Raw genomic sequence first — 17653 nt, forward strand, 5'->3', positions numbered from 1 at the left:
TCTAAATACATATGCAAATATAAATACTTGCTCACTACTATTTTGTAGCATATAACCTGTCTTCACACGTTATAATTCAGTTCTTCTTTCTTGATTTCTGCAGAAAGGTTTACAAGAGCAGCATAGACAGCAGTGCACTTTACAACCAGGAACATGATGACAACCCTGTGGCAGAGGAAATGCAGCGCAAGCTCGCCATGGAGTCGGAGCGCCTGCGCATCCGTCTGCGTCAAGAGCTGCTGGAGCTGCGAGAGAGGCTGTCCCCGTCTTCGGCGCATCTCAGTTCCCGTCTGGCCAGCATGAGGGAACGCTTAACTCCCCTGACTCAGCAGCTCCAAGGCTCTCTTAGTAGCAACAGCCAAGATCTGTGCAGCCAGCTGAGTCTCTATCTACAGGCTTTAGACACAGCTGAGGCTCAGGAGGAGGCCAGTCCATCTCTGTATCAGGAAGCCTTCGAGTTAATGAGCCAATCCCTGGAGCACAGCAGTTTTAAGTTTGCTAACACCATCAGTGACTTTTATACCAAAGCAAGTGGAGTGATTGAACAACTAAAACAGACTAGCGATCAAGAAGAAGAGCCAAGCGCATCAAATGTATGGCTGGAAATGAGCTCCAAGTTGGGACAGAAAGTGAGTTCACTTAAAGAGGAGGCACAGAGCAGGGTGGAGGCCCTGAAAGTACAGCTTTCTGCAGTGCTACAATCTGCACAACCTCATACTGCAGAAGTGAGAGGTAGCATAGAGCAGTTCTGCCAAAATGCATCCATGCAGGTCCAAGTGCTTCAAGCCCGAATGGAAAGGCTGTTTACAGGGCTGGAAAAGGAGCTCGTGGTCCCAAGAGCCTCCAGCGCGACGTCTTCTTCATTTACACTCCAAAGTGGCTCTTTGCGGGAGGACTTCTCAGTTAAGCTCTCAGCTCTGATCCAGGAGATTATGCAGTCAATGCAGTGACAACAGAAATCTTTATTCTTTTTCATTTATTTGTTTGTTTGTTGCCATTGTAGCAGCACAGTGAGTATGTTGTAAATATGTCTGAACGTGTGAATTTGATGCATTTGTTTCATTCTGTATGTGACCGAGTGAGGAATTGTCAATATGTATATATATGTATATATATCGCTGTCTTTTGGGAGTGAAGTTATTCATGACACTGTACAAATGACCCGTTCTTTCTGTCAATTAATTATTGCATGTCAGTCACAGAGTCTCTGAGTTTGTTTGTTTGTTTGTATTTATTTAAAGCATATATTTCATTTGCTTATAAGCAGTTGAGATTCTATAGAAGACATCTTACAGAAAAAAAATCTTGTAGACAAGTATCATCAAAATTTATTTCTACTGCCATAAGTAGTTCAAGTTTTACAGTTCAAGTTTGACTTTCCCTTCACAACTGACATCTAAGTATGGATACAAAATTATATTTGATAGGATGAAAACTACAACATTATCAGATTTTACCTCACACTCTACAGAACTATGCAGCTTCAGCATTGACAATGCAAAGAGAATAGGCTGGTTGATCTGTCAGTCCAGTGCAATCAAACAGCTTCAGAACAAACCAGCCACCAAGACCCAGCAGGACAGCAGGTGCACAATCAGGCCTGTCATGTTATGGCCATCGCTGCCTGAGGTCACGGTATTACCTGATGCACACAAGAACAGATGAATTAACTTTGCTTTCAGAATTATGAAACAATATTAAGATGTATTTATGAGTCTAACTAAAGTATACTCACTGTCTTCTGCATTGGAAGAGTCTTTAATAAAGTAAGAAAAGAAAAATGGAAAGTGAGAAACTTTATAACTTAAGTATTCTTGGAAAATCGCAAGAAAAGAATACAAATATGTTTCAAACCTTCTTTAGCCGTGTAGAGAGGTCCGACTGAAATGGTAGTTGATTCACTGCTTTCTTTACCAAAAGGAACCAAAGACCTTTTTCTTCTGTTATTAGCACAATTCTGAAAATATTTAACACAATATTAAACACATAGGGATAAGCATACAGCCCCAGGGATTTAGTGGGCCAGCTGTGAACCACAAAGTGTTGCTGGTGGAAATAACATCTCTTTCCTGCCAAGTTCTATAAAACCATTAAGTAATATATATTATATTGTGGCGTGGGTGTGGTCTCTGGTCGGCTGCAGAGGAGGGGTGACGCAGTGAGCTCCCGGGGCGGCGCAGGGGTGGGGTTGAATTGGTATGCTGGGACGTGAGTGTGATGATGTCTCTTAATATGTTCAGAGTGACAGTCGGAGGGGGAGAGAGCAGACGTGACAGCAGAGCGGGAGTGTCTGTGTCCCAGTATAATGAAAACAACAGTATAATCACAGTTGAAAATAAAGTAGTGCTGTCAGTACGTTCGTGTCCTGCCTATGATTAACGGGTCCAACGTTACATATATATTATTAAATATTGGCTGTGGTATTTTTTCTCTACCATGACTTTCTCTGGTGTTTCAAAGAACGCGTTCATTCTTGACTTTTCAAGTTACTTGAAACTACCTGAATTTGTTGACATGTGCTCGGCTCACAGAGTCTCAGCATGCAGTGCACATAGATGCTGGACTTTGCCTGGTTACGGTCCTGAACGAAGCGGAAGGCCTCAAAGTTAAACCGGGCAACCTTGGAGACGCCATTGCTCATCACAGTCGTCCTGTTAGCTATATTGCAGCTGGTGGAAAGCGTTTTTTTTTTTATTAGAGACATGAAAATATCTTAATGTAAAGTTACACTGTGCTTGTGTGTGCTTTCTTACCCAGTGAAGAAGTCATACTGCACGCTCTGCGACATGTTGTAAGGGGTGGGTGTAGCAAAACAACGATCCAAGAGCAAATTGAAACTAAAAAAAAGACAACACTGAATCAACAGGAATGAAGTCTGATGAGTTCGTTATGAGCATCCGAAAGGCATTTACTTACTTTTGTGTCAGATTATCAGCCTTGACCTCCACATATATCTTGGTTCGCAGCTCAAGTCCTGTTGGAGGCACCACTAACGGATAGTTATAGTTAGAGTCCTAGAAAAAGTGTCAGAGTAAACCAAGTCATTAAACACAGTTGATTTGTGTCCTCATGAGCTGACTGATAACTTATACCTACGTTAAAAACGCTCATTTTGAGTGAATCGATGAAGGTCCCATTATTGTTGCTGGTTGCCACAGAGACTGAGGAGCTAGAAAAATAATTGAAAACACGCAAAACAGACAGAGAAAGATATGGTAACTTTTAGATTCACTGTATAAATGTGCAATAACTAACATATCTCTAGAGTAAGTATATCAGGGTCCTCACGCTGCAATCTGTGTATTGTTCAAAAGGTATTCCAGTGGATATCGGCAGGAGAAGTGGTAATAGAGATCTGTGGAGTAGCTGATCAGCCCCTGGTTAGATCTAGGTGTGTCAATGTATCCTGTAACAACAACTGCCTGGATACTCAAGAAGCTGCTGAAGGGACCTGTAGGGTCTGGCTTTTCATCTACAATCTAAGAAAGATAGAAAGAGACACGATTGTAGTTCATATATGCTGCCAAACAATTTCCCAAAAAGCAGTCAGATAACTAAACAGATAACAGCTAACATCTGGCCGCTCCATTTTCCAGATATGTGTCTTTTTTTTTTTTTTGTCAATCTCTCCATTCTCCAATATCCAATAACCTGCAGAGACTGGCGACAGGAGTTATCCTGACTCTGGTTGACAGGAAGCTGGAAATGGACGACCGGAGGGTTCACACTGGTGTCCACAGAGCCCTGGCACGCTGTATTACTATACTGCCCATTCAGTGCTAGCTCTGTGGCATTGAAGCCTGCCCACAGAACTGTGCATAGGTTGATGTCCAGGGTAATCATGCTGCTGCCACACTGAACCATTAGGTCTGAGTTGTCTGTCAAAGAAAGAAAATTTAAAAACCTAATAGTTGTTTAATTTTATATATTAATACTGTGATTTTTTTTATTTTTGAATTAAAAGGTTAAATGATTATGATTTAGTGGCTGCCATGTTTAAAGCCTAAATCTTGTACAGCTAAATAAATGTCCAACAAAATTGGACCCAAAAAAAGTTTTAAAAAGAGCGTTATTTTTGTTTTCTTCATAGCACCGATATTTTATTTGGTGAAAGTCACACAAAACATACCTGGGGTCCTTTGATATTCAGAGCAGTTATAGAGGCACTGAACCGGCTGCAAAAGCATCACCAGCAGGGGGAGACAAAGGTAACGAGCCATAATGGCAGTTCCTGTAAAAGGAGTAAAACAACAGTAGCAACAGTTATTATTATTATTATTATATGTGAAAAATGTGTAAATAAGTTGCTGTTTTTCTGCCAAATTGCACATCAAAGCAACAAACATTTAATTTATGCCCCTATTTTCTTACATGCAAGTATGATTCCAATGTTTATAATAAGGTCTACAATCATGTGGAAAGGTCCGGAGCCACACTTCATTTCTTTAGAGAAGCCAGACGCTTTTGTAATTTCTTTTAAAGTGGTCTTGAGCAGTTTTCTGGGCTAGGGTTAGCTTTCTGATGCTTGTTTTTTGTTTTGTTTTGTTTTTTAAATTTCACTGACCTATGATAATAGCAGATAACTTATCGGAGAGCCAATTTCAAATTGTATCATGCCTGGTATATCACAGTATACAGTCCTTAAAAAATCAGAGGAGGACAAAAGAAGAAGTGGTAGGCCTAAAGAACTATCTACAGCACATGCACATGAACAAAATCTGAAAATAATGTCCTTAAGAAATTGGATAAATACAGCAATGACCTGACATAGGACCTGAGAGATGCATCTGGCCCTTTAGTGCATTCATCTACTGTTCATTGAAGCCTCATCAGAAATGGTCTCAGTCGAATTGTGGCTGTCAAGAAACCATTCTCAAGGAAGGAAACAGGGAGAAAAGGATGAGGTTTGCCAATTTACACAAGAACTGGACTGAAAATCAGTGGCATCTTGACATGGAGCTGACCAACAGGCAACCAACATCCAAAGAAAAGCTTTGAGCTTCAAGACGCCTGGGGAACTATTCTTGAAGACTACTTAACAATAAATGTATCATTGCACCTATTTCCCATTTCCACATTACTGTATTTTTAAAAAATGACAATTGACTCAATCCTTTTTCACAGTACTGCATATATAATTCTTTATTTTAGGCGGAGAACTATCCAACAACCAGAAGAGGGTCTTACCTTGGTGATACCTGAGCAGGTGCTTGACACAGTATTTGAGATATATGGCTTATATAGTATTCAGGATACCTACCACAGTTGCGTGACTCTGTAGCCCTCCCTTTGTCTAATTTTAGACCCCTACACACACACACACACACACACACACACACACACACACACACACACACACACACACACTTTCCCCTATCTTTGTGTACTGTGACTTGTGTGACACAGCTCCCGCAGGTTAGCCACAACTGTTGTTTCGGGTTTCTTCCATCAGAAATCATTATTAAAGAACAGAAGTTAGATATAGCTGTCGGCTGTCGCACCTTCCTGCAATGAGGCAAGTGAGGTTTAAACCTTGATGCAGTGTGCATATTTGGTTGTTAAACTTTTCTACTGACTTCAGACATAGTGAGCCACGGACACATTTCTCCCTTACTTAATTTTCCACTATAAATTCTTACAAAAATCAGGCAAAATTACTGAAGATCTGCAGGTTTTTCATTATCATATTGCAGCTAATGTTTCTAATAAAACAATGCGTGAAACACATGCAGAGCAAATGCATTTTACAAAACAGAACCCCGGCCAATGCATAAATTTAATCACTGAGATCCTCCATCAACTCGCAAATAATTCAAGAATCAGATTTCAAACCCAAAAGCAAAAAAAACAAAAAGACTACATTTACATGCTTCAAGAGTGGCTTTATCTCTTGAGAATTATGCACAATGAATGCTTGAAAGGTGATCTTGCCACAACAGCGTATTAAAAACTTGCTGTTAGTTCCCCTTGCGTGTCAGACTTACTTCAATCTCGATAGAACTGCATTGCCTATAGACTAGATACCTATAGGCCACAACTGTTACAACTCTACTGAGAACACCCATCGTTCATTAGTAATATAGAAGAAAAGAAGCTTAGTGTTCTGCTAAAGAGCCCAAGGTGAAAGAAAACATTCGTCACTCTATCCAGTGTCACTTGTTTAGAAAAAGTTCACAGGCCATTCTTCCACTCCTTAGTCATTGTATTGTTATATTTTTTTTCCTGCAATGACCTTGACTGCAAAGTCATCAGTGAATTATGCAAGTAGAATGATTCAGTTCAAATCAGTTTTATTTATATAGCGCCAAATTACAACAACAGTTGCCTCAGCACATTTTATATTGAAGGCAAAGCCCCTATAATAATATACAGAAAACAGAGAACATGATGGTCACATGTCCAGAGGTTAATGGGTCAGCTTTAGCCACCAGTGTCTCAAACACTGGACATGTGGGGCTTAATCTTAATATTTAATAGTTAATCTTAATACTTAATGTTTATCTTTATATAGATTAAGATTAGGTATCAAACCCATTTCATTTGATAAGCTTAACAGAAGCACTACCACTGTAAAATATGTGAATTTTACAGTGAAATGAACTTGCCTGATGCATCCATATATTGCTCCCAGAACAGGGGGCTGAAATTAACTGTAGTGTCACCATCTTTAGCAGGGTATGTTTCACAGACCACACAGGATAATCATGACAGTGAGCTCCAACAATGATTTGTGTGCAGCTTTGATGGCTCCTTTCACCAAGAACTATAATGATTACTGACACATAATCACACTAGAAAAGTATAAAACCAGGGCACAAGAGAGGGCAAGGATTTAGATTTGGAGGAAAGAAGATACGCTGGGAAGCTTGTGAGGAGATGGTACTGTACTCTGCAGACATGTACAGCTGAGAAAATCCCCACTGTTACAGATAACCCCTCTGGGTGGGAATATAGAATATCACTTGGACAAGAAACTGAGAAACCTGTATGTTTAATAACATTTGTAATACTTCGTAGTTGGAGAGGGTTCATTTTTTTATTTATTTTGACAACTTGTAATAAATACATAGATAATTGCTTCTATGACATACTGCTGTAATCATCTTACAGTGTAAAGCAAATCCTGAATGGGTTTCAGTTGCTTTTCATGGTAACAGATATTGTGTTACTCACATCAAGTGTCGGAGCACCAAGAAGAAGCATGAGTAAAACTACCAAAGCAGTGATCCCACTAGAAAATTCATATTATTAAACAGTACCTAAAGTAAACAAAAGTAAAAGCATTTGTTCGACATCAAAAAATCTTCTGCAACAAATATGTGATTTCAGGAATGGCTGATGGTTTGTTACTAGAAACCCACGACTCTCAAGTTTAACCACATTTTAATGCAGTATTAAATCCAGTTCTACCAAATAAATGTAAACGTTTTCTGTAAATTTTCTGTAATGTGTTACTTTTTTGTAACGTACAAAAAATATAATTATTTACATAAATAAATCTTTTTTCATAAATAATAATAAATATGGACCTTTTCAGATTACAAACTGATTTACAAGGTAAATGAAACGCAGGTAAGAAATGTATGAGATAAAAAAAAAAAAAGACCGTTCAAATTAAAGACTGCAGTGTCCCCTTTAGTTTTTAGTCAAGGTAGGAAGTGGTGCTGCAAAAATAATCAGTACAATCTTAAAATTAATTCCAACACATACTGATGTGATCCCGTATCTTTGCTCTAAATGGTAAATGGCCTGTATTTGTATAGCACTTTACTTAGTCTCTATGGACCCCAAACCGCTTTACACTACATTCAGTCATCCACCCATTCGCACACACATCCACACACTGGTGATGGCAAGCTACATTGTAGCCACAGCTGCCCTGGGGCGCACTGACAGAGGCGAGGCTGCCGGACACTGGCGCCACCGGGCCCTCTGACCACCACCAGGAGGCAATGGGTGAAGTGTCTTGCCCAAAGACACAACGACCGAGGCTGTTGGAGCCGGGGCTTGTAACCGGCAACCTTCCGATTACAAGACAAACTGCCAACTCTTGAGCCACGATCGCCCCTCTATAAATCATGGCACCTGAGTTCTGTATAGTCTGCAGTCATTCAGTAGGTTAGGAAGTAAAACAGTCATTGTAGTAATCTAGATGTTAAGAGACAAAAGCATGTAAAATAGTCTGTGTCTTTAAATATTAAAATAGGTCTTACTTTTGAAATATTTCCATAAGTACAGATTAAAACATGACTGTGTTAGTTTACAGGCTTAAAAGTAAATAGTTGTCGGAAAAAATGAGTGTAGTTGGTAAGTAAGGATAATATTTTCTATTTTAAGTTCGGTATCCAAAGTAAAGAAAAAAAGCTGAGTTGATGTGAGTTCTGGACACTTAATCAGTTTAAACCATGAATGGGAGTGGCTGCTTAACCTTACTTCTGTGTGGTTTGGTGTCATCTGCTGGGCAAATTAAGACAGAGTTCAAATGCTTCGTTGTTGTTGGTTCTGGGTTACAACTCGTGATCTTCCAGAGCTGAAGAGTTCAAACCAAGAGACCCAACTTCCACTCCAGCAGAGTCACTCAGAAAGTTCTAATAAATATCCAATAAAGTGATACGTGAAAAATTCAGGTACGATTTTTTTTTTTTTTAATGAAGTCTACATTAGTCAATTCGTTATGTTTGCCTTGCTTATTACAAGCTGTGCAAAGCAGTGAAATTCACAGGTTAAGGTGGATCCTGAGCTCGAGGTGTTGTAGGAGGGTTAGAGTTATAAGTTGTATTTTATGCAGCTTTGCTATGAAAATAGTCCCTCCTATGTTATTTTCATGTTTACAAACTTAAAAGATGAATATGCCAGTGTCTCTGCAATAATCCTGAATCCTTGTTTACAGAATAACAAGTCTGCTTTACAGTCTAGCATTTGAGTCCTCTCATGAAGTTATCCACGTTGCATTCCTGTGCCGAGGAAATAAGATTTAAGCCTGTTGCCCGATAATAAACTCAATGATGATGTGAGGAGAGGCTCAACAGTGGCAGGGTTTATAACACACAGTCACAGCTCTTCATCACATGACAAACGTTTGCCTGCACCAGCCAATAATCAAATTTACTGCACAGGCAGCAAAAGACCAAAATGAAGGAGAGGAAATCAGTCCAGAGGCTCAGTCTCTCTAGAGATACCCACATGACCGACACAGCTGTGTCACCAACAAAGAGACAGCCAGCGAGACTGCTTGATCCCAGGTAGCAGACCACATGCCTTACTAACCTATGATTATCTGTCCTCGCTCAGCTCTCCACAGAATGGTATTTTTACTCCACTTCCAAGGTCATGTGTTGATAGCTGTTATTAGAGGACATGCAAGACAACAGGGTGAAGCCAACATCTGTGTTGTGAGTCTATGTGAGTCTCTTTATGCCTTAAAAATGTCTCAGATTCTTTCAGCATATCGCCACCAAAAGAATTTTAACTCGTCAGCATTACAGTACAAGCAAGTACAAGTCTTTGATGGATACACTCTGGAAATTAGTCTGGAAGACCTAAGAAGAGGGTCCTTCTATTTTCCCTACATTTTCCCCATCCATCCACCCACATAGATAAACTGTTTTCTTTATGTGTGTTTGTATATGTTTCCAATAGGAGAACTGTAGTGGGTATATAGCAATGTGCCATTATGTTACTGCAACTTAGGTTGAAATGTGCAGTTTTTTGTGTACAATTATCCAAAAAGTTATGAAGGAAAGATTTACCAAACGTGGGGCTTTAGAGGTGCAACTTACAGGATTTTGTGTTGGGAAGCAGGTACATTGTGTGTCATATGTTAACAAATCTTGTGAAATCAAAATAAGACAAAAATGAGGGGGCATTATCAAAATATTCTTAAGAAAATATCAAAACGCATGTCCAGATATGCTTCTTGATGCAAGGAGTCACCTGATGCAGGTGCAGATTGGGCACTTGTCTTGTGATCTGATTGCACACTGACAAGTGAAGATAGCAAACAGATGGGTGACCATGTACGTAGTCTTCAGTTGGTTTTATGGCTGCAAAGGCCAGTGCATATAATTCAGGCCACTCAGTTCGTCTTGATCACAGAAAGACTCCCACCCTGGAAAGGACCACTGACTTCACATTCATTTAGAATAGTGATGAAATAATTTGGCCAGAAAGAAAAATATCTGGTGGAACTGGCGTTGAAATGTGATTTAGGCTACGTCCACACGTACACGGGTATTTTTGAAAACGGAGATTTTCCGTTTTCGTTTTTAAAAATAATCCCGTCCACACGTAAACGCAGAAATGAAGGAAAACGCTGCTAGGAACATGCCAAAGCAGCAGGTGGCGATATATTCCTAACCGTGTAGAAATGTTGGCCAATCAGAAGTCTAGAAGCCTCGGTGGGAAATAGTAAATAAAGATGGGGCATAGAAGCAGAACCGAGTCGTATGTGTGGAGGGACAGTAACTGTGTGTGTATATGTAAGCATTTAAACACCGCAGAGAGTACAATTAACGGTAACAGTATTGTAGAAATTAATTTCACCGAAACAATAACGTGGCGCACAGTGTGACGTCAAAAAAGGCGCACACCTATGACGCTGCGTTTTCTCCGTTTTCCTCGTCCACACGTAAATGCAAAAACGGAGTTTTCGAAAATATCCACCCTGGCAGGCGTTTTTAGAAATCTCCGTTTTCAGTGACCGAAAACGCCGTTTACGTGTGGACGAAAGGTGCAAACGCATAGAAAAATCTGCGTTTTCAAAAATACCCGGGTACGTGTGGACGTAGCCTTATTTTCATTGCATAATTCATGACTGATCCAGACAGTCTAACCTCAGTCATTTCTACTCTGAAAATTAAGGAAACCAGACCAAAGCAATGAACAGGAAGTGCGGGTCTAAAAAAATACTTTCCTCTTCCTCCACTGCCTGTTTTCCTGTTTTATGGGCAATCCCTTGCTCTCTTCCACCCAATTCCCCTTTATTTTTTACTCTGTAATAATCTTCGTGTCCTTACTGTTTCTCTCTCTTTGAATGTTGTTCACAGTGTGGTCTAAATCATTTTCCTCTAAACGTACTTACTGATTCATTTCCTTTAGTTGTGAGCAGTATGTTTTTAAATAAATAAAATACAAAAAGCAGCATAATATCAAATCAACTTGTTTATCAGAAAGACACAATGAAAAACTGAATTCTACTTTTAACGAGCAACACATTTTGAAGTAAACCTATTTTTTTTTTCTCTGCGCTGTTTTTTCCCTGGACATGGCGCTCAGCCAGAAAGAATGAAAGATACTCATTAACAGTTTTAATACAACGCGCATGATATGCACAAAGAACTCTATTCATCCTATCACGGCATCAGTATATATGAAATGGGACTCTGCATTGTTGATTAAGAACTGCAAGGACTTATACCTCAGTGATTACAGCTAAAAAGAACACCAACTCTATTTTTTCTTGCGACATATGTACTTTTTTTCTTTTTCTTTTCTTTTTCGAAAATCGTGCTCTGTCTCTCCCTCCTGATTTTTTTTTTCTTTTTTTCCGCCTCGGCAGACGGCATATGCACGCCTTCAGCAAGACGACCCACTTTTAGGCTGAATAGACTATTCTGCTGCTCCCTCTGTGTCATCACTGTTTACCACGGAGGTCTGAAGCTCAAGCTCATATCCCAGCTCCCTAGTTTACACCTTATTTACGATTCCAGCACACTAGGTGAACATGTAGAGATGGATTTTATGAAGCTGTTTGGCACTGTTATCGCCGTTTTGTTCCACCCTGGATCCGCTTCTAAACTTAATGGTAAGAATTTCCTTCGAAGTGGGGAAAACTCCCTTTAAAAAAAACAAAACAAAAACTTATAGTAGTTTTATTTCCGAAGTTTACGAGTTTTGTTGTTTTTGTTTTGTTTTGTTTGTCGAGAAAGCTCCGATAATATGTGAATGACCATGAGTTGCATTTGTGTTGTTGTTAATGTTTAAGTTAACGGGCTTAAACCAGAACCGCTGGAAAACTTGTCCTCGGTGTGAGTGTGCTATAATCATAAACAGACAGCAGTCAAACTCACAGCACAGCAGCATGTGATTAGGCGGACGAACTCGTTTGATATGAGGAAGAATTATAATTTAACACCTTTAACTGTAAAAGGATACAATAATGCTGCTAACTATAGGCCTAATCACAACAATAGCCATAACTACGCCAAAAATGTAAATCCCTATGCAGTATTGTAGTTTTTCCCCTTCACAGTCTCCGCTGCGAGCCAGTCTGAAGGTTTTTCGAGCCCATGGTTTGATCCCTTGTCTCTCCCAGGCTAGCATAAGTGATGTGCAGCAAGTAGCTAACTAGGATCAATTGATTGTGAAAAGCTGAAGAGACTGGGACCGTTGCAACACTTTTTGCACTTCTCTCAGTCACTCTGGGGCTGTTTGGGTTACTTCTAGTCTGGGCAGATGTTGATATTTTGGTCATGTTTCCCTTGAAAGAGATATTAATCTCAAGGGATTTCCTGGTTAAATAATGCCAGTGATCAAAAGAGACTAGCCAGACTGTTTTGATTTGATAGGAAAACAACAGTAACTCAAATACCAACTCCTTACAAGCAAGATATGCGGAAGAGCATCTCTGAACATCAAAGCCTTGAAGATGATGGGCAGGAGCAAAAGACCACACCAGGTGCCACTGCGGTCTAAGAAAAGCAATGGAAGTTGAAGTTTGTATGGGGTTTGCAAGATTATAAAAACATCGCCTGGTCTGATGAGTCTTGATTTGTCCTGTGACATTTGGTTTGCAGGGTCAGGATTTGGTGTAAACAGCAGGAAAGGACCCATTCTGCCTTTTATCAGTGGGTCAGGCTTGTGGTGCTGGTGTAAAAGTGTGGGGGACATTTTCTTGACTCACTCTGGGTCCCTTTGTACCAACTCAGTGTTGTTCAAACGCCACAGTCTACCTAACTGTTGGTGACCATGTCCATCCTTTAATGACTGTAGTGCCTAATGGAGGTTCTGGTTAGTGTATATGATGTATCACTCAAAATCTTGATGTGACTTTTGAGAAAGTCAGAAGTTGCACATGACCCAGTCTCAAGGGACATTTGCACCATGAAGAAACTTGATTACATTTGACTAATTAATTAATTGCATAACTACTATCAATTAATGGTAGTTATAAAATAGCAATGACTTTGCTGATCTTGATTTAACTTGCAGATTCTACTGAAGACAAGTTCTGTATGTTTTTATTTTAGTTAGATTTATCAGCACACAATGTCATTTAATTCAGATTTGACCCTTTTTCAAAGTTTGGTTCTTAGTTTTACTTCAGTTTTACAAAAATGGTTTATTCTTTATTTTATTTTAGCAAACTTCAACAACCTTGCACTGCAGCGAAACACAGCCACGTGTTTTCGATTGTTCTTGGGAATGTATAGGCAATCAGATTTTGCAATCAGAACACAACAAATTCAATTGTGCATTTTAATATAAGAAAATAGAAACAGCCTGTCATGGTCTCATATTTCTTCATTCTTTTTATCAGATGCAATAGGATAAAGTGTGCATAAGCTAACTAAAAATCTAGAAAACCTAGAAAAACATTATTCTGATGACTGCTTTGATATGGTTGCCCTGCTCTCTCCCATGACAAAATATCATGTACCAGCCTGACACACTAACTTTGACGGATGTGGAAGTCAGAAAAACAGTGATTAAAACTAAGTCTGGACATACAGAGGGTTGAGACAGCAAATTTTGAAATGTGAAAAAATGAGAGTAAAATTATTTTTACTGGAATGAGACTGATGTAGAAAAAAAGAAAACTTTTTTAAGCCCTTGAAAGTAAAGGTATAAATATCAGTACCATCTGGTTGACTCTGCCCACATTGCAGTGGAAAGAATTTGGCAATGCAACCGAAACATTCTGGTTCCTATTTTTTGTCTGTGACACTGTAAGCAGCTTAAAATCTTCCTGCCACACGGATACCACAGGAAGAGTTCAGAAAACAAAAACCCTGTATTTATCATCTTGTTTTCTCCTCGATGTTCCCGGTTGGTGTCCAGGGCAAAGAATATGCCGGAGCGGGACACAGCGTCCGTGTTACAAGGCGTCCTACATCCACGACAGCAGGCGAAGGCTGACCTTTGAGGATGCCAGACAGGCCTGCAGGTTGGACGGAGGCGAGCTGCTAAGCATCGAGACGGAAAGTGAGCAGCGACTGATAGAGAGGTACATACAAAAGCTGGCGCCTGGAGATGGCGACTTCTGGATCGGGCTCCGTCGCAACCCGCAACGTTACAGCGTCGGGACGTCAAGCCCAGGTTGCCCCTCGCAGTATTACTGGCTGGATGGAAGCAAGGCTAAGTTCAGGTTTTTCCTCATTGTTTTAAAATATATTTTTCATCTGTGTAAATGTTTCAGCTGCATCTGTGAAAACAGTAAGAGCGGTCTCCCGAGACACAGTGTGCTGCAGATGGAAGTGGAAAAAGGCTGTATTCAATGATGACTCAGAAAAAATATTGGATTAGGTGATGTTTGTGTGGGAGCGAAGGAATGTCTAATGTCCATTGCAAGAATTTGGGATTGAGATAGAAATAAATGACACACTGTTTGAGCTCAGGACAGCACGGTGGTGTGGTGGTTAGCATTGCTGCCACACAGTAAGCAGGTCCTGGGTTTGAATCCACCATCCACCAGTGGAGTTTGAATGCTCTCCCTATATCTGAGCCCATTCTCTCGAGGTACCACAGGTTTCTCTCACAGACCAAACATGTGCAGTTTAATGAGGTTTGTGTTAGGTGATTGTAAATTGCCCATAGGTGTTAGTAAGAATAGTCATCTGTCTCTGTCAGCAGTCAAGTGAAAGAAAATGGATATATAGTCTAAACTTGTGCATCTTATTTGTTGCAGGAACTGGCACTGGGATGAGCCATCGTGCGGTAAGGAAATGTGCGTGGTTTTGTATCACCAGCCCTCTGAAACACCTGAGGGTCGTTTCCAGTTCCACTGGAATGATGACAACTGCAGCTCCAAGAACAACTTTGTCTGCAAATACCCAGAAGGTGAGCTGGTATACCTCACAAATACTAGTGATCTAGCTGGCTTAAGAGTCCTGGAAAATGTTAAAATTTGGTACTCTTGGTTGTTTTTTTAGTTCCTAAATCTACAAAAACTAGAATTTTATCGCCTAGGGATCACTGCTACAATGTATCCACTGCTGCCAGCAGCTAAAACTAAACAGAAAGAGTTTTAACGGTATGTTTTCTTACAACCGACATTAAAATATAGCTGATTACATGAAAAGAAGGGAAAAAATGACTCATTTCTTTCCGTAAAGCAACCTTTAGTAGTCTCACCCATGTATTGCTTTCTTCCTCTGAATAACACTAATTTATTTCCCTGTTCTGCAGAAAAAGTACCAGTATTTACCGAGGACAGAAACACAGCATACGCAGGTACTTGTCAGCTTAGAAATGCAAATATTAGAAGGTGATACACCTCTGTACTCACGTCTGCTGTGTACTGTGCATTCTGAAAACAACCATGTATTCCATGTAATGTGATCACATGAAAATTGTTATATTATACATAATATTGTGTATGTTCGATTACATTTTGTTTATTGTCCTTTGAGACAACCAACACCTGCAGGAAGCATCCTAATCAGATGCCTGAACCACTTCGACTGGCTCCTTTCAATGTGGAGGAGCAGCAGCTCTACTCCAAATCCAATTTGAATAACCGAGCTCTTCACCATCACTTTAAGGGAGAGCTCCACCACCCTTTTCATTGCTTATATCTGCAGCCTCATTCTTTTGGGTATTATTACAGTCTTCATAAATACATAAAAGGCTAAAGAAAATTTATACATGCTTGTGACCTCTTTTAAACACTTTTTCTCCAAGAAACATGGTAAATGGGCTGGATATTTATACTACATGCGTCATTCACCCATGCACACCTATTCATAAATCACTTTTTTCTACTCATAAATCCTTTCTAGCTAAATTTCACACACATTCATACTCCGATAAATGCGTTGGGGAGCAACCTGAGGTTCAGTATCTTGCCTAAGCATATTTGGTATGCAGACTGGAGCAGCCAAGGATCCAGCCACCAACCATATAAAGATAAAACATGAAGAACACACAGATACAAAACGTATTCTCTGGAGAACTCTATTTTTTTAACTGCTAAATTTTCTAGAAATTAAAATGCAACTGTCCTCTGCAGTAGAACATATGCGTCAGCTGTTATAGTCTATCTATGGGTGAGTTTAGTGAAATCATACATTATGTGATAACAAGATAGATAGATAGATAGATAGATAGAGATAAATTAGGGACTAATCGAATCATTTAAAATATTTTTCACACGCACCTGTTGATTTTGTTTTCTGGTTTCTCCAGTTCCATCTGTGATTCCAAGCATACTGTCAACCACAGAAAGTAACGAAAGGATAAAAATAGCACTACCTGAATCCTCTGGTAAGAAAGGAAAGAAAATATTCTTGATGCTCGGAGTCAGCGCAGTATGTTTTGGGAAACTATGAAAAACCACTGTGTCACAAGCAAAGTTCTTTTGTTCGCAGTATCTTTCTCTGGCAACACCCTCAACATTTCCTACATCCTTTATGCAACTATCCCTGCGCTGCTGTTGCTGTTGTTTGCAGCTGCTGGTTTCTTTTGCTACAAACAGCATGCTAAGAGGTAAAACTATAACTATAAAAAGCTATGAGAGATTTTTTTTTTTTTAAATGCATTTGATTATATGAGTATGTCCTGTTGATTTTAACTTGGGCCCTCTTTCATATTTAGGAGGAAGACAGAAACAGAAAGCTATCCCAGCAGATCAAAACAGTGGGTGCTAGCAACAGCTTCATCTTGCCCTGTGCAAGGACCTTATGCCTACAGTGACATTACCAAACTGCCTCACACTGCTCTGGACAGCAGGATAGCAGCAGAAATCATGACAAAGTACTCCGGTTCTCCGTCCCATGACTCCCAGTGCAACGATTATGAGAATGTGTCGTGTGTGGACAATGAGAGCGGCTTTGTCACCAATGACATTTACGAGCCCTGCAGAGCTCAAAGCCGGCGCTGCCGCAGTCAGACTGGATGGGTGGAAAATGAGATCTATGGATAACACCGGTGTCTGCAAATGTCCGTCAACCACAGACAGACTACAGTTACACTGTGCGGTGCAGGATTTCTAAGCAGCTTGGCCATATCTGCACAGGTTTCACTCAGTTTTCTAGTCCTGCATGTAGAATGTACTGTGTCTGCAAATCAGTGTATTCCATAAAACAGGGATTCTTAATGTTTTGTCCATGACTCAGTATTCACCTACACATGACTTTATATTTCTGATGTTTTAATAAAAATGTGTTACAGTCAGACCAATGGCACTGTTAGCTCCGTGAATCACTGTGATAGCATGCTGATAGATGTAGACACATTGTTTTCCATATTCACCATCATAGTATGGATGCCCAAAATTGCAGACTAGTTCCACACACTAAATAAAGCTGAAGCTAATCGAATCTGATTGAAAAAGAAAAGGATGAGAAGTTAAAGGACTGCCAAAGTGATTCTGAAGAGGGCACGGATGTGTGTATACAATTTCATAGTAATCCATCCAACAGCTGTTGAGACCCTT

At 39.9% G+C, this 17653-nt stretch overlaps 3 protein-coding genes across 3 annotated transcripts in view; 2 read left to right on the forward strand and 1 right to left on the reverse strand.

The window, feature by feature from the left end:
- zgc:162608 (uncharacterized) overlaps window positions 1-1199 on the forward strand; it is a 31329-nt gene extending 30130 nt beyond the window's left edge. The window contains exon 5 of the mRNA XM_003450856.5: window positions 104-1199. Coding sequence (XP_003450904.1) covers window positions 104-950 — 847 coding nt within the window. The 3' untranslated portion in view covers window positions 951-1199. The remainder of the gene's footprint in view (window positions 1-103) is intronic.
- On the reverse strand, window positions 934-4229 carry LOC102079625 (zona pellucida-like domain-containing protein 1). Its single transcript, XM_005455797.4, has 10 exons — window positions 4130-4229; window positions 3652-3878; window positions 3289-3479; window positions 3097-3169; window positions 2917-3014; window positions 2754-2837; window positions 2501-2669; window positions 1855-1957; window positions 1736-1756; window positions 934-1642 (listed from the first exon to the last, which is right to left on the reverse strand). Exons 1-10 carry the CDS (start codon window positions 4218-4220, stop codon window positions 1548-1550), a joined length of 1152 nt encoding a protein of 383 aa, XP_005455854.1. The 5' UTR covers window positions 4221-4229; the 3' UTR covers window positions 934-1547.
- Window positions 4230-11379: 7150 nt separating this feature from the next.
- laynb (layilin b) lies at window positions 11380-17393 on the forward strand. Its single transcript, XM_003450819.5, has 7 exons — window positions 11380-11803; window positions 14059-14365; window positions 14906-15057; window positions 15406-15450; window positions 16405-16482; window positions 16587-16704; window positions 16813-17393. Exons 1-7 carry the CDS (start codon window positions 11731-11733, stop codon window positions 17138-17140), a joined length of 1101 nt encoding a protein of 366 aa, XP_003450867.1. The 5' UTR covers window positions 11380-11730; the 3' UTR covers window positions 17141-17393.
- The last annotated feature ends 260 nt before the right edge of the window (window positions 17394-17653 follow it).

The sequence above is a fragment of the Oreochromis niloticus genome, linkage group LG14 (genome assembly GCF_001858045.2).
Source record: "Oreochromis niloticus isolate F11D_XX linkage group LG14, O_niloticus_UMD_NMBU, whole genome shotgun sequence".
NCBI lineage: Eukaryota > Metazoa > Chordata > Actinopteri > Cichliformes > Cichlidae > Oreochromis > Oreochromis niloticus.